At 41.7% G+C, this 22,682-nt stretch overlaps 1 protein-coding gene and 1 long non-coding RNA gene across 17 annotated transcripts in view; one reads left to right on the top strand and one right to left on the bottom strand.

Moving 5' to 3' along the window:
- The window catches only part of LCOR (ligand dependent nuclear receptor corepressor), a 133,599-nt gene extending 128,718 nt beyond the window's left edge, over positions 1 to 4,881 (bottom strand). For 3 of the 16 annotated variants that reach the window (XM_070781267.1, XM_070781265.1, XM_070781264.1), the window contains exons 1-2: positions 4,731 to 4,880; positions 3,627 to 3,700 (exon numbers count right to left, since the gene is read on the bottom strand). Coding sequence is in view for 6 of the 16 variants with exons in the window: in XM_070781256.1 (XP_070637357.1) it covers positions 3,627 to 3,700; positions 3,987 to 4,072 (160 nt within the window). In the remaining 10 variants the exon portion in view is untranslated. Of the gene's footprint in view, positions 1 to 3,262; positions 3,328 to 3,626; positions 3,701 to 3,986; positions 4,507 to 4,730 lie in introns of those variants that run through there. The other 13 variants (XM_070781268.1, XM_070781263.1, XM_070781266.1 and 10 more) reach the window with 10 other exon arrangements.
- A 255-nt stretch (positions 4,882 to 5,136) lies between these two features.
- LOC109553128 (uncharacterized) lies at positions 5,137 to 20,024 on the top strand. The gene is made up of 2 exons (XR_002179969.2): positions 5,137 to 5,357; positions 15,362 to 20,024. It is a non-coding gene; the product is annotated as an uncharacterized lncRNA (long non-coding RNA).
- The last annotated feature ends 2,658 nt before the right edge of the window (positions 20,025 to 22,682 follow it).

The raw sequence follows: 22,682 nt of genomic DNA, 5'->3' as shown, positions 1-22,682 counted from the left end.
TAACAAACGGTTCACACTGGGATTATTCCAAAAACAATATGCAAGTGTAAGAAACATGAACAAGATTTTTTAAAGTATTTGGAAATGAAGTAAAGATAATTTGGAGGGTAGTGACTAACAAGTCTTTAACTTGAAACTACAAAAAGTAACAGCTATGTTTATTCACATCTACCCAATACCCAGATTCCATTCAGCAGAAGGGTGGACACAAAGGAAATAAGAATCAAAAGAGAAGTTCAGAAGCACACCAGAGCCTCTCTGCTGAGCGTTCTGAGCCAGTCTGCAAAGCAGAGGAAAAAAAAAATCTCATTATTTTATATATACCTTTATTTGCTACAGAAAATATTCTTTTATTGTTTCCGAATACCAAATACAACCTCTAAAAGATGAAAATTTGCCAATACTAAGTGTACTTTAAGAATGAATATGCCACTGATTTTAGGGAAAGCCAAAAATGAGTTTTGTGCAAAGTACAGCTTCCAAATGAGTGAGCTTACTTAGAATGACTGTGAATGACAATATTGTCTCTGCCAAGCTGAGTTAAAAAACAACTAATATTATTGTAGAGTTTTACAATGGAATCCTTAAAGGAAACAATCCTCCCCTGAGCTAAGCAGAGAGGTGTGTTGCACACCCCAACTAGCCTAACAATGAGACCACTTTTTAACCTGTACTAGAAAATTCAACAATTTATCTCTGCAAACCTATAACCTATACACCCCCTACATGAAACATGGACTGAAGTTTAAACAGGTAACTCATTCTTGTCCTTTTATATTTCTGCTTGTTTCACATGACAGGAACGCCTTTTCCATTTTCATCAAAATGAAGCAAAAATCCACCACCTTCTTCATGAAGCCTTCCTTCATCATCTCAGGCCATTTTTTTTCACTTCTAAATGCCCCCAGAACTTGCTTGCATCTATCCTACGGCACATTTTGCCTTGCACTGTATACACTATATTTTAAATAGTTGTTCAAGGTTAAGGCAACTTCCCCAATATCTCTGTTTCCTCACAGTGCCTGATATACAAGACATATGCTTAATAAATATTTAAATAAAGTTTGTACTCAACTAACTGCCTTCTGCTCCTAAAAACAGCACTAGTACAAGCAGCTAAGCAATTAGGCAAGTACTCAGAAGTGGCAAGTCCCCACAGACATTAAATACCTAATTTTCACTCTAGAAGAGATTCCATGCCATTCTGTGTAACTCCATGAGGCTAAAAAAATGGCATTATTCAGATGCTTCCTATAACTGCTCCAGCTATAAGCACATTTGAGGCAATCGGAGCAATTTAAAATAACTCTGTTAGTCAGAGACTCATCCAGCTATCCTTTTTCCAGCAAGCTAGAACTCAGCTGAAATCATCACAACTTTCCCTACATTGGGAAGAGTTTTTTGAGAATATAGCAAGGATGAGGAACAGCCAAGCAATAAGTTACATCATATCACGCAGCACAGAGAACCTTGATCTTCCCAGAATGGAAGCTCTTTCTAGTCCCTGAGGACTCAATAATCAACTGGCTACCAAATATCCATCTTGATCATCATCACTGTCTGAACCGGCTAACTCCAATTCAACTAAAACTTATAACGGAAACACCAACACCTCCACTTCCACCTCCACAGTCATGACCCTCACCTCTTTCCCAAAAAAAAGGTGGGGGGGAGTATTAAATTTTGGAAATGAGTGAGAATTCACTTGTAATCCAAAGACTGCTATAAATTAAATACCATTTAGAAAGCAATGACCCTAAAGTATTAAGATAACCAGTCAAGAGAATCAAATAGAGGATTAACTGTTCAGAACCAATCCCATTAAAATAAAAGAGGAATTACTACATTTGCTAGTGACAGAGTTGCCTTTGGGACTGTATATAAATAAAGATCACTGCCACCTCTCTTGCATGTAGAAAGTTAACGCTACAATTTACATAGAACTGTCTTCTTAAAGAACAAAATTACATACAATAAAAGAGAAAATATGAGACCCAACTGATTTTAATTGGGATACTATCAACTATGTATTACTCCTCAGATTAAAATACTGATCTGCACTCTGGACTCTATAATGTCCTGAACTTTACTACCTTGAAAGTGGAGATTTAGAGTTAAAAAAATGCTTTTAAGGAAACTGATAACCAGATTAAAATCCTCCCTCAAAAAATGAATCTAAAATTTGATATTCAACTCAGGTATTTACACAAGGATTTTATTAGGGAGAAAAATAAAAACACTTTGTCAAGCAGCAGTAACTCACCACTAAGACTAAGCAATGACTGATAAAAAAAAGTGGGGGGGGGGGGCCTGAAACAAGAGGGAAGAACTCTAAGAAAACAATAAGATAAACAACCATCTAAACCAAAGCAACAGTAATTTAAGAAATCTATACGGTTATAATTATCAATTTCATTATCTTTTAAAAACTAAAAAGTCCCTCTGAAAAAAACTCATTAAAAAAGTGAAAGAAATAAAAGGACTAAAAATTCTTCAAAATAATATAAGGATTCTGTATTAACTCACAATTCTGAAAACTCATTAATTTCATGTTTCTCAAAACCTCTACATGCCTTATAAGGTCTCTCATATGACAGTTACAAATAATACATTATTTTAAAAGTGCTAAAGCTGATGTTACATTTTAGGAAATGTAAGACAGACTTCAAAGAATAAAACCAGCAGAGACAGAGCAGAGTAAATGATAACTGATAACCAAAAGGCTGATTCCTGAAGGACAGAGCTTGGATTAGTAGGAAGGAAATTTTAAAATATAGCCACAACACAAATTACGCCAAAAAATGGATTTATACCGTTACTACTCACAAAAGTATGTTTTAAAATGTCACTTTTAACCTGTGGACAACCAAAGTGATACCAGATACCTTAGAGCATTGTTGCCTATATTAATTTTGATTACAGTCTAAATCCTAAACAAAATTCACATACATTTTCATAATGAAACGCCGTAAATATGGAAAGGTTTATGTTCTCTAACTACAAGTTACCTTATTTTTCACTTGTTTTAAAGTTTCAGTTTTGTTTTTCAATCTATTACAGAAAATATCCCTTGCGGGACGTTGTAAAGGGCATACCCTCCTGTCAAGCCAGAAAGCTCAAACACAAAGACACTGAGCTAACCAAGTGCTGTAATTCTTCCAAACTGAGCTTCTCCACACCCCCCTCTACCCTTCCCCCCAACAGATATGTCTATTAAATCAGTGTCTGTTCTCCCCCTCGCACAACAAAGAGAACTTCTCACCGCATGAAATTGCCGCTGAATGGACACCAGAAAGCAGGATTTGCATAATTCCTTCCAACGAAACCCTGTCGGGAAGGAGGGGATGAGGGGCCCAAGCGAACGGACAGAATCTCCTAGATTCTGTTGGGAAGACCAAGATTATTCCCCACGGTGGGGTGGGGAGGGGTGGGGGGTTCGAATTCTGGGTCTCCCCGAGGACTGGGCGTGGGGGACGGAGAACGACGAGACAGCATTTCCCCACACATCAGCAGCACCGAAGCAAAGATGGGGAAATAACAATGCTGGGGGACAGGAGAGTCAGACACTGGACGCACTGGGGCTAGGGGGCGGCGGGCGGAGCGGAGACACCACACGGGCCACTTACTTTTTGGAGGGGGGTTAAATATATGAGTTAAGCCCTTATGGTCCCGCCGGCCGCCGCACAGAGGGAAACGGGACCTTGGGAGAGAAAAACAGACAAAACACACAGTGTGAGAGGCGCTGCTCCGCCGCCCGGCCCCTCCCGGGGCGACCCCGTCCACGTTCCCTCTGCCCGCGGGGAAAAAGCCACCCGAGGCGGCCCAAGGTCCGGGAGGCGGGCGGCGGACAAGGCGCTCGGCCAAGCGGCGGCTGCGGAAAATCTCCCAGGAGCGGACAAGACCACTGCTCGGGTTTCCCGGTCGCACCCGGTTCCATCCCCCTTCCACCCGCTGCGCACACACCAAACAGAAATACACACACACACCGACCCGAGCGTCGAGGATTAACTCCCCGGCCGCTGCCGCCGCCGCCGCCCGCAGAGGAAGTGCAGCCGCTGCCCCCCGCGGCCATGACACCCCACTTGGCTCGGTCAGGCGGACCCGGGGCCTGTGACAGCTCCGGTTCCCTCCGCCCCCATCTCCACCTCACGCTTCGCACACGCCCGAGCGCCGGGCGCCCGCCCGCCCGCCGCCCGTGCACGCGGGGACAGGGGCGCGCGCCGCTGCCGCGCGTGGGGGAGGGGCTGCGTGGGACGCGGAAGGCGCCGGCCAGAGCGGAGCAGGAGGCCGAGCCGCGGCCCAGCACGCCCCCGGCTCCAGCGGTCGGCTTTGCGGGACCAGCGGCTGCGCCGCTCCCGCTCCAGTGGCAGCGGCGCGGGGCGAGTCTCCACAATAAGCCGGCGGCGGCGCCGGGCCGCCGGGCAGGGATGGAGGGAGGGAGGGAGGGAGAGGATAGGAGGGGCACGCGCTCCCGCCCGAGAGCCCGCCCCGGGAAGGGCGCGCGAAGGGGAGGGGCCGGAGCGCGCGCTCGGGCCCGAGCCGGGAGAGCCCGCCCGGAGGTCGCGCGCGCCCGCACTCCGGGGGGTGGGGGAGGGGGACGCCCAAGCCGAAGAGGGCGGGCGGGCCGGAGCAGCAATTGCTCTGTCCCGGCTCCCTCCCTCCTTCCCTCCTCCGGGGCGGCCGGCAGCGGGGCGGCCCAAGGGCCGAAGGCTGCCGGGAGAGGGTCTCACCTACACAGTGAATGAGCTTGTGGCGCCACGAGTCCAGTTCTTGCCGAAAGCCGCGTCTCTCAACGGAGCATTGCTGCCGCCTACACACCCTCGCCATCTTCTGCCGCCCGCCCGGCCCTGCCTCCGCCGCGGCCCCGCGCACGCCCAGCCGCGTCGCCCGGGGCCGCGCACGCACCCGCGGCCCGGGCGTCGCGCCTCCCGCCGGGGGCGGCGCGGGGGCAGGGCCGGCCTCACCTCGCGGTGGCCCCGACGTGGACCCGGGGGCGGCTTGGGCGCGCGCCCTTCCCGCACACAGCGCCGAGCGGCAGTTTCTGCGGTGCTTGCTTCTCGGCCGTCTCCGGCTTCCCACGTCCGGAGCTCGGCCCCACGGGCCTCGCGCCGCAGCCGCGCTGTCCCCCAAGGCCACGGCTGTCCCTGCTTTTCCCTTCCCGGTGCTTTTTGTTTCTTAAATCATCCCTGTTTATCATTTTCAACCTGCCTGTGGCCCGACACCAACTGTTGCAAGTTCTGTGTAACTGCTTCTCTGAACTTCTAGGTCGAAACTGTTCCTCCGAGGAGCCTAAGAAGCTGAGTTAAGAATAAATGCCCGGATGCCCGTGGAGGCACTGAGCCCAAAAGTTTCCAAAGGTGAGAAGCATGCATTTTATTAGGTTATTGAAAAGCAGACGGCATTCGTAAACCCAGTAAAAAAATTGAAATCGACCGTCCTAAATTTTGAAAACTATCAGCAAGGCAGATCACGGGCAAAATTCTAAAGTTGGCGTATTCAGAATCTCTCCTGTGTTGTATGGAAGGGATTTTTAAAAATTGTGCTAAAGTGAGACTATTTCGAAAGAAGACAACGATAATTAAAGCAGAGTGTTGGGAAATGGCTTAATATTTAAGGAAAGGACTCGAAGAGAAATATTTTCGATGGCAAAGGGGATTTTCAGGTGAAAACCTGGAATAATTAAAGCACCCTGTTGAGCGCACAACCTATGCCACTTAAACGCAGTGCTGATCTTAATTGCTGAACTGTTAATTAGGGAGAAAGAGAAAAAAGATGAAAAGGGAAAGAAAAGTGCAGGGGCAGGAGGAGGGGGAGCAGAATGCAAAACCAAAAGGAAAAATAGTAAAGATTCCCTTTACCAATAGGCCCAGTACCCTAGGATTCGGGCCTCTTCCCTACTTTTGCAGTTTAAGATTAAGGATGGTGCATTCCTACTTTTAGATATTTAAATTTAAGTTTGAAGACTTGATTTTAATTACTGTAGAAGGTAACACAAAGTCGTTAAATACTTGACTTCAAGGATCCCATTGGTGTATTGATTTTTACCTTTTCAAAGGCTTTGGTCCTGATTCTCTGAACCAGGCACTTGTGGAGTGGTGTGTCCAAAGAGCTGGACTGGGCGGGCCTCTTGAGGAGGAGGGGTTTGAAATGTATGAGTAGAAAGGTACTTTCAGCACCCCCAAGTTTAAAACCATTGATTTTCCCACAATTCTCGAAAGTCCAGAATACTTCATTGACTTCAAAGTACGTCAACAGAACATGAACAAACTATTACCTCAGGACGTATTCTGTGTACATGAAACTATTCTGAGTCATGAGGGAACAAGACAAATGCAAGATAAAAGAGCTGTGGACAGCCGTCTTGAACGTGTGATGGCAAGACACCTTGTATCGCCCACCTGAAACTTCCTGTCTTCACCGCTAGGTGGTGGATTTGTCTTCTGTAGCTTTTAACCAAGTTTCTATGGTTTCAGGAAGTATGTTTCAAAGTTTCAAATAAATGAACAACATGCAACTCTAAAATGAGTTAATAATTAATATATTTTCCAATTACCCCATATAAGTTGTTTAAAAATCATCAAGTCAAGGCTATTACTTTCGCAACACAATCTCTTTAAGAGCCTGACGTACAAATTTAAGAGAATCCTAGCGACTTCAGAGATCAACTCAAATATGAGATACAGATTCTGTAATTTGAGGTATGAAGTTGGAAGCACAAATGAGTAACAGTTACTCCTCAGTCCCCCCCAACCCTTGGCAACAACTAATTTACTTTCTGTCTCTATGGATTTTCTTACTGTAGATATTTCACATAAATGGACTCATACAAATTGTGGTATTCTGTGACTGGTTGCTTTGACTGAACATAGTATTTTCAAGGTTCATTCATGATGGAACAGTTATCAGTATCTATTTCCTTTTTATTGCCAAATAATATTTCATCCTATGGCTATACTATTTTTTTCTATCCATTCCAGTTGATGGATATTTTTATTGTTTTCACTTTGGAGGTATTATAGATAATGCTCCTATGAATATTTGTGCACAAACTTTCGTACAGACTTATGTTTTTATGTTTATTTTATATATGAATATGTATGGGAATTCCCTGGTGGTCCAGCTGTTAGAGCTTGGTGCTTTCACTGCTTGAATCTGGGTTCGATCCCTGGTCAGGGAACTAGGATCCCACAAGTTGTACAGCATGACCATAAATAAATAAAAATATGTATTTTGCTTGGAGAAATATCAATTACCTCAGATATGCAGATGACACACCGTTATGTCAGAAAGTGGAGAACTAAAGAGCCTCTTGATGAAAGCAAAAGAGGAGAGTGAAAAAGTTGGCTTAAAGCTCAGCATTCAGAAAACGAAGATCATGGCATCTGGTCCCATCACTTTATGGCAAATAGATGGAGAAACAGTGTCAGACTTTATTTTCTTGGGCTCCAAAATCACTGCAGATGGTGACTGCATCCATGAAATAAAAAGATGCTTACTCCTTGGAAGAAAAGTTATGACCAGCCTTCAGTTCAGTTCAGTTGCTCAGTTGTGTCCGACTCTTTGCAACCCCATAAATCACAGCACGCCAGGCCTCCCTGTCCATCACCAACTCCCAGAATTTACCTAAACTCATGTCCATTGAGTCGGTGATGCCATCCAGCCATCTCATCTCTGTCGTCCCCTTTTCCTCCTGCCCCCAATCCCTCCCAGCATCAGGGTCTTTTCCAATGAACTCTTTACATGAGGTGGCCAAAGTATTGGAGTTTCAGCTTCAGCATCAGTCCTTCCAATGAACATTGAGGACTAATTTCCTTTAGGATGGACTGGTTGGATCTCCTTGCAGTCCAAGAGACTCTCAAGAGTCTTCTCCAACACCACAGTTCAAAAGCATCAATTCTTTGGCGCTCAGCTTTCTTCACAGTCCAGCTCTCACATCCATACATGACTACTGGAAAAACCACAGCCTTGACTAGACAGACCTTTGTTGGCAAAGTACTGTCTCTGCTTTTTAATATGCTATCTAGGTTGGTCATAACTTTCCTTCTAAGGAGTAAGCGTCTTTTAATTTCATGGCTGTAATCACCATCTGCAGTGATTTTGGAGCCCCCCAAAAAGTAAAGTCAGTCACTGTTTCCACTGTTTCCCCATATATTCCCCATGAAGTAATGGGACCAGATGCCATAATCTTAGTTTTCTGAATGTTGAGTTTTAAGCCAACTTTTTCCCTCTCCTCTTTCACTTTCATCAACAGGCTTTTTAGTTCCTCTTCATTTTGTGCCATAAGGGTGGTGTCATCAGCATATCTGAGGCTATTGATATTTCTCCTGGCAATCTTGATTCCAGCTTGTGCTTCTTCCAGCCCAGCGTTTCTCATGATGTACTCCGCATATAAGTTAAATAAGCAGGGTGACAATATACAGCCTTGATGTACTCCTTTTCCTATTTGGAACCAGTCTGTTGTTCCATGTCCAGTTCTAACTGTTGCTTCCTGACCTGCATATAGATTTCTCAAGAGGCAGATCAGGTGGTCTGGTATTCCCATCTCTTTCAGAATTTTCCACAGTTTATTGTGATCCACACAGCGATCAATGCAAAGAAATAGAGGAAAACAACAGAATGGGAAAGACTAGAGATCTCTTCAAGAAAATTAGAGATACCAAGGGAACATTTCATGCAAAGATGGGCTCGACAAAGGACAGAAATGGTATGGACCTAAAAGAAGCAGAAGATATTAAGAAGAGGTGATAAGAATACACAGAAGAACTGTACAAAAAAGATCTTCACGACCAAGATAATCACGATGGTGTGATCACTGACCTAGAGCCAGACATCCTGGAATGTGAAGTCAAGTGGACCTTAGAAAGCATCACTATGAACGAAGCTAGTGGAGGTGATGGAATTCCAGTTGAGCTATTTCAAATCCTGGAAGATGATGCCGTCAAAGTGCTGCAGTCCATATGCCAGCAAATTTGGAAAACTCAACAGTGGCCACAGGACTGGAAAAGGTCAGTTTTCATTCCAATCCCAAAGAAAGGCAATGCCAATGAATGCTCAAACTACCGCACAATTGCACTCATCTCACACGCTAGTAAAGTAATGCTCAAAATTCTCCAAGCCAGGCTTCAGCAATATGTGAACCATGAATCTCCAGATGTTCAAGCTGGTTTTAGAAAAGGCAGAGGAACCAGAGATCAAATTGCCAACATCTGCTGGATCATGGAAAAAGCAAGAGAGTTCCAGAAAAACACGTATTTCTGCTTTATTGACTATGACCAACCTAGACAGCATATTAAAAAGCAGAGACATTACTTTGTCAACAAAGGTCCATCTAGTCAAGGCTGTGGTTTTTCCAGTAGTCATGTATGGATGTAAGAGTTGGACTATAAAGAAAGCTGAGGGCTGAAGAATTGATGCTTTTGAACTGTGGTGTTGAAGAAGACTCTTGAGAGTCTCTTGGACTGCAAGGAGATCCAACCAGTCCATCCTAAAGGAAATTAGTCCTCAATGTTCATTGGAAGGACTGATGTTGAAATTCCAATACTTTGGCCACCTGATGCAAAGACCTGACTCATTGGAAAAGACCCTGATGCTGGGAAAGACTGAAGGCAGGAGGAGAAGGGGACAATAGAGGATGAGATGGTTAGATGGCATCACCGACTCAATGACATGAGTTTGAGTAAACTCCAAGAATTGGTGATGGACAGGGAGGCCTGGTGTGCTGCAGTCCATGGGGTTGCAAAGAGTCGGACATGACTGAGCGACTGAACTGAACTGATTTTGAAATAATCTGAAGTTAAATAGAAGTTGTAAGAACTCCCATATCCTTTTTATTTAGATTCCTTAATTGTTGATATCTTGCCATATCTGCTTTCTCTCTCTTACTCTCTGTATCTTTATATATGGTCTTGTTTTGGTTGAGTCTTTTTCGGAACAATCTTAGAAATCTATAGGCTTGATACCCTATCAGCCCTAAACATCCAGTGTGTATATCCACAAAGCAAAGGTGCTGTCCTTCATAACCATTGCATAACCTTCCAAGTCAGGAAAGCAACATTGATACAACCCAAACTCCATTAAAATGTCACTCTCTGTGCCAACAATATGTTTTTTCCTTTTCTGATCCAAAATACCATGCAGGAAATTATGTTGAATTTAATTGTCATGTATTTTAGTCTCCTTGAATCTGGAACAATTTCTCAGTCTTGCCTTATTTTTCATGACCTTGACAGTTTTAAAAAGAACAGGCTTTTCATTCCATAGGATGACCCTCAACTAGATCCCTTGTGGTTTCTCATGACTAGACTCAGGCCATACATTTGACAAGAGAACCACAGAAATGAGGCAGCACTTTTCTTTACACCTTTCTGGGGACTCATGATGTCATGATATCAACTGTGATAAGAGCTTTACTCATCTGGTCAAGTGATCTTCTCTACCATAAAAATCACATTATTCCCTTTATACATGGTAAATGTTTTGCAAAGAGATATTCTGAGATTATGCTAATATTCTGTTCCTCACTTCACCTACCAGTCTTAACATCCATTAATTCCTGCCTGAATCACTTATCACAATGATGATCAAATGGTGATTTTCTTACTCCACCATTTCTTCTGTATTTGCTAGCTAACATTCTAATGTAAAGAAGAGTTTTCCTTTCTATTTATTCATTCATTCATTTACTTATTTATTTCCAAATGGATTCATAGATTCCTGTCTCATTCAGTGGGTTGTAACGTTTTGCTCTAGTTATTTGTTTTCTTGCTCAAAGGCCCCATATTTGGCCAGTGGGAGTCCCCTTAGGCTGACGTTTTGTCCTGATGGCATATCCCCATCATTCTATAAAAACTTCCTTACTTTCTGATTCAACTCAGCTGTTATAGGTTCATTTTGTATTTTCCCTGCCTCCACTCTGGAATCAGAAATCAAGATCTGGGTTCTCAGTGTGTTTCCTGCTATGGAGGTATCCTGGCATCTAGGTTCTTTCAAGCTGTAAGAGCTAAGAAATATCTATTTCTACATCTATCACTAAATATATTTTAAAATTGTGAGTTTGTACTGATGCAGTAGATTCCAGTCCAGCATCTCTGAGTACTTGTAAGCATTTTCCTGCTCTAGATTTGTAAATCCCCCCTTTGACAGTGAAACTAGGTTCCCATTTTTTTAATATATATATCAACTTCAATATATGTATAATTATTTGCTTGATCCCCTCTGTATTTAACAATCCCCTGACTATACTGGCTGCCTTTCTGGCCTGCTGCCTCTGCCACTCCTTATCCAGAGCTTCATCTATCTGGCTACCAACCAAATGTCATGTCCTTGGTACACTACTCTCCCCACATTGAATGGCATACATTCTTTACCATTCCAACCAAAATTCCAGAAGGAGCACAAAGAAATCTTCCCAAATTTATAAAGAAGAATAAAGAAGATCTATGTATAATTATGATGTCGATTTTTTTTAAAGTCTGTTAGATGTGGAGATGTGGAACATAGATCCTCCTTTGAAGAAGAACTCACTGCCCAGCTGCTGGGAGGGCAGCCACTATACAGCCTCCAGCTCTCAGCTGCTTCAGGGTCAGCCTCACCTGCTGGGAACTGTCTTGCCCAAGGTCACATCCTTCCAGGGCTGCCAGGATGGTGACTGAGGGCAAGTGGACTCTAAAAGACTGGCCATTTCAGCCTGATGCAGGACACTCTGTCGATTCATAGTGTTTGTTCCAGAGTGCTTCACTGGATTGCCTGTGGCATTATAAACCTGTATCAGCCTGTGATTATCAACTTGCTTTATCAACCTGCAATTACTTTCTCTGGCCAGTTCTGTTTCCTTCCCTTTCACAGATGCTAATCTTTAATAAAACTTTTGCGTCCCAAGGTCCACCTTACCTTCTGCTTCCAGACTATCTGAGGTGTGACAAGGAGAGATTCACTCTGCTAGGGTGGTGCTAGCACTACTGTGGTACCCCACTCCAGTACTCCTGCCTGGAAAATCCCATGAACAGAGGAGCCTGGAAGGCTGCAGTCCATGGGTTCACTGAGGGTCAGACAGGACTGAGCAACTTCACTTTCACTTTTCACTTTCATGCATTGGAGAAGGAAATGGCAACCCACTCCAGTGTTCTTGCCTGGAGAATCCCAGGGACGGGGGAGCCTGGTGGGCTGCCATCTATGGGGTCACATAGAGTCGGACACAACTGAAGTGACTTAGCAGCAGCAGCATAGGAAGAGGGAGATCTTGGAGAATAACGTCTGTGTGGCTTTGGTGTGGGATAACTTTGTAAATCAGACCTGCCAAAGACATTATATATCTATAATACATCAGAATTAACAGTCTACAAAGGACATCATATATACAGGCTTATTCCACGAATTTAACAGATACTTGACAGACTGGGAGAAGATGTTTGCAACATCTAAAGGATTGATGTCTAAAATATACAGGGAAATATTTCAAATCAAATATAGGTAACCCGATGGGAAATGGAAAAGAGCTTAAATGGGAAATCCAAAGGTATGAACACCATATGGCCCACAGGTGTATGAAGAAATACCAGGTTTCCCTAGTAATCACAGAAACACAAAATAAAACTATGAAACTGTGGGATGAATCTAAAAGTTGTCAGTGTTGTTGAGAAATAGGAGCCCTTAGGTGAGAGTGTGAATGGGTGCAGCTACCCTGAGTAAACTGGCCATACCGGTAGATCTGTGTAGATCCCATGAGCCAGGGTCTTAAAGCCTGGGACAAGAATTTAAATTCAAGTAGTCTATTTCAGGGGGCTTCCCAGATGGTGCTAGTAGTAAACAACCTGGCTGCCAACACAAAAGACGAGATGCAGATTCGATCCCTGGGTCGGGGAAGATCCCCTGGAGGTGGACATGGCAACCCACTCCAGTGTTCTTGCCTGAAGAATCCCATGGACAGAGGAGCCTGGTGAACTACATTCCATTGGGTCGCAAAGAGACACGACCGAAGCAACTAATCACGCACACAGTCTATTTCAGAGATGATTCCAAGAAACATCAATATGGAGTGGGGAAGTGAAACAAGAATAAGGAACCAATTAAGGATACATTCTTAAATTCCTACTGTGGGTAACTGAAATAAATCTCTCTGGGGAAGTCTAAGACAGTGCCTCAGATGAACCACCTGAAAGATGAGATAGGGAGCTGGAGTACTTACACATAAGCCCTTTAATCATTGGTTGAGAGCTGTTCAGAGTTCAGGGGAAGGATTAATTTCCCGGACTTCTGCTTGCACTGTCTATCGGCAGAGCAGGCTCCAGGAGCCAGAGAACGCCCTCAGATACAGAAATGCAGGTGCTGGTAAATGGAAGTCTTGAGCAGCTATATACCAAAATGATAAGGTTCAAGGGCATAGGAGTGGGGCATTAAAGGACTACCTGCTACACCGGGTAATGCTGCTCCATTCTGGCTCTCAGAATGTGGGCATGCGTGGTGAAGCCACTAATGTTAAGTGGGAATTTAAGTTTCTGAAGTATTTTCCCAAATGACAATAGAATTGACTAAGATATAAGCAGTTTCAAGAGGATGTAGGGATAAACCTTAAATATCTTCAGCATTGGTTTTTACTTATTTTAAGGAGTGAATGAACCCTTTTTCCCCCTTAAGCCCTTGGGATCACATCTTATGCTGAATTACAGTTATCTGCTGCTAAGTCGCTTCAGTCGTGTCCAACTCTGTGCAACCGCAGAGACGGCAGCCCACCAGGCTTCCCCGTCCCTGGGATTCTCCAGGCAAGAACACTGGAGTGGGTTGCCATTTCCTTCTCCAAAGCATGAAAGTAAAAAGTATAGTATTATGTTCATCTGCTCTTCAAAAAAAAAAAAAAGAAATAGTTCACTATTGTCTTTGTTAGGTAGTTGTAAGAAAAAAGAATCACCAGAAAGAAGTTATTTATAAGTAAATAGCACAAGAAGGTTGTTTCCATGGAAAATTTGTTACAATTTTTAAAGCCTAGAAAGGTATAAAATACAACTGAATTAGGCTAAATGACAGAGAAGGCAATGGCACCCCACTCCAGGACGGAGGAGCCTGGTGGGCTGCAGTCCATGGGGTCGCTAAGAGTCGGACACGACTGAGCGACTTCACTTTCACTTTTCACTTAACCATTCTAGTTTGTTTTCATTTAATTTTTTGAAAGATTGGTTATTCAGAGCCTGCTATATACCAGCTACCCAAGCAATTGGATGACTTGTTTTGGTCAATGAACTGTGAATAGAGGTGATGCGAATAACTCCCAGACCAGGTCATTTTCATGGGTCTGAAGATGCAGATGCCAGAGTCATTAGAGGTTTATTTAAATCAACTTCAAGGATGGAAGGCAGAACAGATAGATAGAGCTGAGCATAGAATTTATATCTGCTCACTCCTTAAACAATGGTCTTTCAATGCTGGCCTCTAGGAGTGTGATATGATATGATATTTGATATAATATGATTGATGCATGTACACATGTCAGTCATGTCCCACTCTTTGCAACCCCACGGACTGTAATCCACCAGGCTCCTCTATCAATGGGATTTTCCAGGCAAGAACTGGCGTGGATTGATGTTTCCTTCTCCAGGGATCTTCCCAACCCAGGGACCAAACCCACACCTCTTGTGTCTCCTGCATTGCAGGTGGATTCTTTGCTACTGAGCCACCAGGGAAGCCTCATAATGTGATTGATATATATGATATAAAACTAGATTATCAAAAAGAGTAGTTTCAAGATTTCCCTGGCAGTCTAGTGGTTAAGACTCTATGCTTCCACTGCAGGGGACTTCCCTGGCAGTCCAATGGTTAAGACTCTGTGCTTCCACTGCAGGGGACACGGGTTCTGTCTCTGGTCAGGAAACTAAGATCCCAAATGCTGTACGGTGGGGCCAAAAAAAGAGTACTTCATTGTGGATGACTCTTACTTATGTTCCTTGTAGGAATACAGTAATTATTACTGCAAAAAGACAATTCAGAGATCTTAAGTACCTATCAACTTAAGATAAAAAAAATCAGAGTAACTTACATGAATTTGTGGAATAATGAAGGGAGCTACGTTATTATAATGATAGAAGACTAATAGTCCTCAAAATTTATTGAGTGAGGACTCTAAGCTAAGTCCTGAGCTAAGCACTTTACCTGCCTTATTTCATTTAATACTTAAAATTATTCTACAAGTTAAGTATTTTTTAAATATATATATTTTATTGAAGTATAGTTGACTTGCAATGATTCAGGTGTACAGCAAGGTGATTCAGTTATACATATACACTTGTATTATTTTTAAAATTATTTTCCATTACAGGTTTTTACAAGATACTGACTATAGTTCCCTGTATTTTTTTTTTTTTATCTTATTTAGAAACAGGGGAAACAAAACACTGATGTGAGAGCTGAGCCATAAAGAAAGCTAAACACCAAAGAACTGATGCTTTCAAAATGTGGTGCTGGAGAAGACTCTGCAGAGTCCTTGGACAGCAAGATCAAACCAGTCAATCCTAAAGGAAATCAACCCTGAATATTCATTGGAAGGACCGATACTAAGCTGAAACTCCAATACTTTGGCCGCTGATGTGAAGAGCCAACTCATTGGAAAAGATTCTGATGCTGGGAAAGATTAAGGGCAAGAGGAGAAGGGGGTGACAGGAGGAGATGGTTGGATGGCATCACAAACTCAACGGACATGAGTTTGAGCAAACTCCGGGAGATGGCGAAGGACAGGGAAGCCTGGCATTCATGGGTCACAAAGAGTTGGACGCGACTTAGTGACTGAACAATAACAACCTTACTCAAAATTCACACAAAACAGATAGATGAAGCAATTTAAACTTGAGATTCAATAATTTCATCCTTATTTTTTCCACTGTGGTACATCACAGATCAAGGTAAATGCTAGCCTGGCTTTTTGTATGTATTAAAAGAGAGTTGTCAAACTTCCCTTTTACCTAGTTGCTATAAATTAAACATTGTGCTATTGACATTTAACAAATACTTATCCACTAACTCTTTGAAGTTTTTACATCATTTTATGGAATTTCTGTGTCAGAGCGTTGAAGTTCTTGAGCTGACTAATAGCAGTTATTTTTGAAAAATGACAAAAGCATTAGAATATATCTAATAATTCTACTAACCAATTTCCACTCTTTTTCAAAAATAAATTTCTATCACTATTCTTTTATTTAGGATTCCTCCCTGAAATGCCTTTTCAAAAGTTTGAGCACTTACATTTATCACTAAAACCTGTGTTATGCTGAATGACTTCTAAGATTGCATATGCTATGACTCTTATTATTTTGCCTGAAACACAGATCTATGATTTCTTCTCAAGCATTGTCTTATTGATCCAATAACAGTTCTCCCCAGATCAACTGAAAGAAGTAACAAATACCCAGGCACACTGTATGGAAGACTTGAAGTAGGGTAGGTGCAGTGAAACATAAAACAAAGAACAGTTCATCTATTCATGGGACGGATGACATTTCATATTCAGAAGAAAGAGAATACACTAAATTGATGAATGACATCTCAATCTTTTTCTCACATTTATTCTTTAAAAAAGAAAACAATTTCCACAAGTTGCTTGCAGTTGATGTCACCTTAGCACAAAAAATTTCCCCCTTACAGCTCTTCTCAGAAATTACTCTGTACATCTCTCTGAAGCTTTTATTCTCTCAGTCAGATTCTTCTTGACAGATACTCTCCTAGAAGCAGTATTAATGATGCCAATACACTCTAGGTCTTCTAAACAGAAAAAGATGTTGCTGCACGAATGCTCTTTCATATTGTCTGACACTATTAATTCTGGAAAACTCTACTGGTCAGTTCTTTGATCTATAATCCTTTCAGAAATTTGAGGATCAAAGATGTGATTATACCTTTGAAATTTGTTGAATATCTCTTTTGGCAGTTGATTTGTTTTATGACCTTCAACAGTCACTGAATTCTCTGGCCTTTGTTTTCTGCATTGATAAAAGAAAGTTGGATTAGGTATTCCAAAGTTTTCTTTAGAGTTTAAGTTGTCTAACTTATTAGGATTCATCACTGTCAAATACCTGAAAGTTTCAAACAAATAATTTTGTATTTGTTGATTTTAACAAAACACCAAGGCATATAAAATAGAATTGCAAAATTGCAGTAATATGGACTATGGTATATTAAGAAGAGATGGCAAGAATACACAGAAGAACTGTACAAAAAAGATCTTCACAACCAAGATAATCACGATGGTGTGATCACTGACCTAGAGCCAGACATCCTGGAATGTGAAGTCAAGTGGGCCTTAGAAAGCATCACTACAAACAAAGCTAGTGGAGGTGATGGAATTCCAGTTGAGCTATTTCAAATCCTGAAAGATGATGCTGTCAAAGTGCTGCACTCCATATGCCAGCAAATTTGGAAAACTCAGCAGTGGCCACAGGACTGGAAAAGGTCAGTTTTCATTCCAATCCCAAAGAAAGGCAATGCCAAAGAATGCTCAAACTACCGCACAATTGCACTCATCTCACACGCTAGTAAAGTAATGCTCAAAATTCTCCAAGCCAGGCTTCAGCAATATGTGAAGCGTGAACTTCCTGATGTTGAAGCTGGTTTTAGAAAAGGCAGAGGAACCAGAGATAAATTGCCAACATCCGCTGGATCATAGAAAAAGCAAGAGAGTTCCAGAAAAGCATCTATTTCTGCTTTATTGACTATGCCAAAGCCTTTGACTGTGTGGGTCACAAGAAACTGTGGAAAATTCTGAAAGAGATGGGAATACCAGACCACCTGATCTGCCTCTTGAGAAACCTGTATGCAGATCAGGAAGCAACAGTTAGAACTGGACATGGAACAACAGACTGGTTCCAAATAGGAAAAGGAGTTTGTCAAGGCTGTATATTGTCACCCTGTTTATTTAACTTATATGCAGAGTACATCATGAGAAACGCTGGACCGGAAGAAACACAAGCTGGAATCAAGATTGCCGGGAGAAGTATCAATAACCCCAGACATGCAGATGACACCACCCTTATGGCAGAAAGTGAAGAAGAACTCAAAAGCCTCTTGATGAAAGTGAAAGTGGAGCGTGAAAAAGTTGGCTTAAAGCTCAACATTCAGAAAACGAAGATCATGGCATCCAGTCCCACCACTTCATGGGAAATAGATGGGGAAACAGTGGAAACAGTGTCAGACTTTATTTTTCTGGGCTCCAAAATCACTACAGATGGTGACTGCAGCCATGAAATTAAAAGACGCTTACTCCTTGGAAGGAAAGTTATGACCAACCTAGATAGCATATTGAAAAGCAGAGACATTACTTTGCCCACAAAGGTTCGTCTAGTCAAGGCTATGGTTTTTCCAGTGGTCATGTATGGATGTGAGAGTTGGACTGTGAAGAAAGCTGAGCGCCGAAGAATTGATGCTTTTGAACTGTGGTGTTGGGAAGACTCTTGAGAGTCCCTTGGACTGCAAGGAGATCCAACCAGTCCATTCTGAAGGAGATCAATCAGCCCTGGGATTTCTTTGGAAGGAATGATGCTAAAGCTGAAACTCCAGTACTTTGGCCACCTCATGTGAAGAGTGGACTCATTGGAAAAGACTCTGATGCTGGGAGGGATTGGGGGCAGGAGGAAAAGGGGACGACAGAGGATGAGATGGCTGGATGGCATCACTGACTCGATGGACGTGAGTCTCAGTGAACTCTGGGAGTTGGTGATGGACAGGGAGGCCTGGTGTGCTGCGATTCATGGGGTCACAAAGAGTTGGACACAACTGAGCAACTGATCTGATCTGATCTGATCTGATATCAAGTAAGATAAACTCAGTTTTGTTTGAACCTATTCATTTCAATATGATGTAATATAGTAATTAATATTTGGTTTTCATTTGACAGTGTAACATATTCAAAGTTTAAGGCACTAGAAGTGTTCTAGGAGGTATATATGAGAAATGTATGGCTACCTCTTGGCTAAAAACCATCTAAATCAGTAACACCAATAGGGAAACCCAAAATAATTAACAGCAACAAAACTTAACAAAATACATTTCAAAACAAAGGAATTGTGAAACAAACCTTCTATATCCAGTTAGCAGCTGTTGCAGCACCAAATCAATGGGTCGCAAAGAGTCAGACACAACTGAGCGACTGAACTGTACCACCAAAACACTGTATCCTCACAAGATGCTCAAAAGGGCAGAAATTTGAGCCCATTTGAGGACTCTTAAGCAAGACAGTGGACAAAAGAGCAAAACTGATGTATTCAATATTAGCAGAAACAAAAAGAACCAAATTAATATTCAACAAAAGGAATTGGTTGTGTATGTAATGAGATTGCCTGTAGCTAGTACCATGTAGCTACCAGAAATTGTGTTCCAGAAGAATATTGGCTGACAACATGGCACAGTATGTTTATGTTTTTCAGGTTCTCTCCTCTTCTGGACACAGTAGCACTGCATGTCCTGTCCCCTTGTGGTTGAGTGGGACCGTGGGACTCCTTTTAGTCAATGAGCTAATTGTGAGCAGAAGTGTTACATGTGATTGTAGGCTGGGTCATTTGAGTGTTGATGCAACACCCTCCCGGCACTTTTTTTCTTTGTGGGATGACAACCAGAAACATTCTAAGTAGCAGCTCTCTGTCAGCTCGGGTCCCTGAGTAATTCTAATGAGCTGAACCACTCTCCTAACTTTCAATGAATACATACTGTGAACAAATGTTGTTCTCAAAATATTGAAATTCTGGGATTGTTTCTTCCATCAGTAGAAGTCCATGGTGTGTTGATTTCACAAACTGAACACTAGCTTGGGCCCAGTCCCTACATATCCTTTCTTACAAAGAAAATTATTATCCCAACTTCTAGCACCAAGACTAGTTTTACTTGTTCTTAAATTTAAAAAGTTGTAAGTATACAGTATGTATTTTGGGATGAAGGGTCTTTTGCTGAATATTGTGAGCTTTATCTATATTTCTACATGGATTTGTGGTCCATTCATTCTCATTGGTAAGTACTGTTCATTGTGTGAATGTATTAAATTTTATGTGTTTACCGTTTGGGGCCTTTGGATAGTTTCCAGTATTTTACTATTACAAATCACATTCCAGTGAATATTCTGGTACATATCTTTTAGTGTACATCTGTCTCCAATTCTATTGGGTATATACCTATATGAGTGGAATTGCTGGTTTATAGAGTATGTTTAGTTTTAGTAGGTATTGCCAAATAGTTTCCCCAAAATAATTGCATTAATTCACATTCTCACCATTAGTATAGAAGTGTTTTGGATGCTCCAACATCTGGAGCATTTTTCACTTTTTCACTGTAGCCATTCTGGAGATAACTAACAACATTGAGCACTTTTTCACATAGTATTTAGTGGCCATTTCTGCCCATTTTGGGGTAATATACCTATTCATCTTTTGCTGTTTTTCTGTTAGGTTGTCTTTGTATTTCTTTATGTATCTTTTACTTATAAAGTTGTTTTTTACATATAGTTCTTTATATATTCTGAATATGAGTCTTTTGTAGAATATATGTATTTTGAATATTTTACCCCATTCTGTGCATTGTTTTTTCATTTTCATAATGGTATTTTATTTTGAGCTGTTAATTTTCATATAGTCCAATATATCAATTTTTAAATTTTTGGTTAGTGCTTTCGTGTAGTGTTTTTAAAAGTTTTGCCTACTTCAAGGAGAAGAAGATGTCCTCTTCTAAGAATTTTGTTTCATCTTTCACAAGTAGATCTGAAATCTGGTTGGAATTGATTTTTGTGTGTAGAATGAAGTAGTGATCAAGATATGTTTTTTTCCGTGTTGTTACCCAATTGCCTAAACACTATTTACTGAAATATTATCTTTTCCTCACTGTAGTGTTATCTTTGTCGTAAATCAGGTGACCATACATGTATGGATTGGTTTCTGGTCTTTCAGTTACATTCCACTGATCAATTTGTCTTTCCTTGTAGTGTGTTAGTTGCTGTACCTTTGTAATAGTCTTGATGTCAGATAGTATAAGTTGCCTGGTACCATTTTTTGTTCTTCAGGATCACCTTGGGTATTCTTAGCCCTTTTGTGGTCTATCTGAATTTTAGAATCTGTTGATTTGCACACACACACACACACAAGCTCTGCTGGGGTTCTGATTAGGATTGCATTGAATCAGCAGATCAATTTGAGGACATTAATATTTTAACAATATTGAATCTTCCAATCCATGAACATGATATATCCTATTTGTCTGAGTCTTTAAAAATTGCTATCTATAATATTGTGTAGTTTTCAGTGAAAGTTTCACATATCTTCCATTAGATTTATTCCAAAGTATTTGATTTTCAGTTAAACAATGAAATCTGTTAAATGTAGTTACATACATCTAAACTTTTTGTTTTGAAATAATTTTAGATTTACATAAAAGTTGCAAAGAAAATACCCTTCACCCAGTTTACAAAGTTTAACATTAGCATGACCATGGTACATTTGTCAAAGCTAAGAAATGAACATTAAAGCAATAGTATTAACTAAACTACAGACTGTTTTTCCACTAATGTCCTTTTTCTGTTCAGGGTCCAGTCAAAGATGTCACAGTGCAATTAATCATTATGTCTCTAGTTTGTGACAGTTACTGAGTCTTTACTTGCTCTTCATGACCTTGAAATTGAAGAGTTCTGGTCAGGTATTTTGTAGAATATCCTTTGGTTTGGGTTCACCTGATGTGTTCTCATGAGGGACTATGGGACTGGGGACTCTGGGACTTAGAGAGGCCGTCCAAAGAGATGGGGTGTTCTTCTCAAGGCATCATGTCAGGCGCAAATGAGACTGGCGTGATTTATCATGGGGTGATGCTAACCCTAATCACTTTATTAAGACGAAATTTGCCAAATTTGTTTAGTCATTTATCTGTTGATGAACATTCGGGTTGGGGCTTACCAAGTGGTGCAGTGGTAAAGAATCTACCTGCCAGTGCAGAAGATGCAAGACATATGGGTTTGATCCCTGGGTCAGGAAGATCCCCTGGAGCAGGAATTGGCAACCCACTCCACTATTCTTGCCTGGAAAATTCTGTGGACAGAGGAGCCTGGCAGGCTACAGTCCATAGGGTCATAAGGAGTCAGAAATGACTGAGCAGCATGGCATGGCATGGACATTTGGGTTATTTCCAGTTTAGGGCTTGTTATTAATTTGCTAGGTTTGCCATAACAAAATACCACAAGACTAGGTAGCTTACGGAGAAGGCAATGGCACCCCACTCCAGTACTCTTGCCTGGAAAATCCCATGGATGGAGAAGTCTGGTGGGGTCGCTAAGAGTCGGACACGACTGAGCAACTTCCCTTTCACTTTTCACTTTCATGCATCGGAGAAGGAAATAGCAACCCACTCCAGTGTTCTTGCCTGGAGAATCCCAGGGATGGCGGAGCCTGGTGGGCTGCCGTCTGTGGGATCGCACAGAGTCGGACACGACTGAGCGACTTAGCAGCAGCAGCAGGTATCTTAAACCACAGAAATTTATTATCTTATAGTTGTGGAGGTTTTCCCACAAAGATTATTATGTTGTATTTTCATTTTGATTAAGTTCAAAGTGTTTTCTAAATTCTCTTTTGATTTCTTTGACCATGGGTTATTTAGAAGCATGTTATTTGGTTTCCAAAAATTAGTTTTTCTGTAGACCTTTCTGTTGATTTCCAACTTAATTCTATAGTAGCCCAAGAACA

Source organism: Bos indicus, chromosome 26 (assembly GCF_029378745.1).
Source record: "Bos indicus isolate NIAB-ARS_2022 breed Sahiwal x Tharparkar chromosome 26, NIAB-ARS_B.indTharparkar_mat_pri_1.0, whole genome shotgun sequence".
Taxonomy (NCBI): domain Eukaryota; kingdom Metazoa; phylum Chordata; class Mammalia; order Artiodactyla; family Bovidae; genus Bos; species Bos indicus.
Note: the sequence above shows the minus strand (reverse complement) of the source record. Positions and strands in the feature narration are given on the sequence as shown.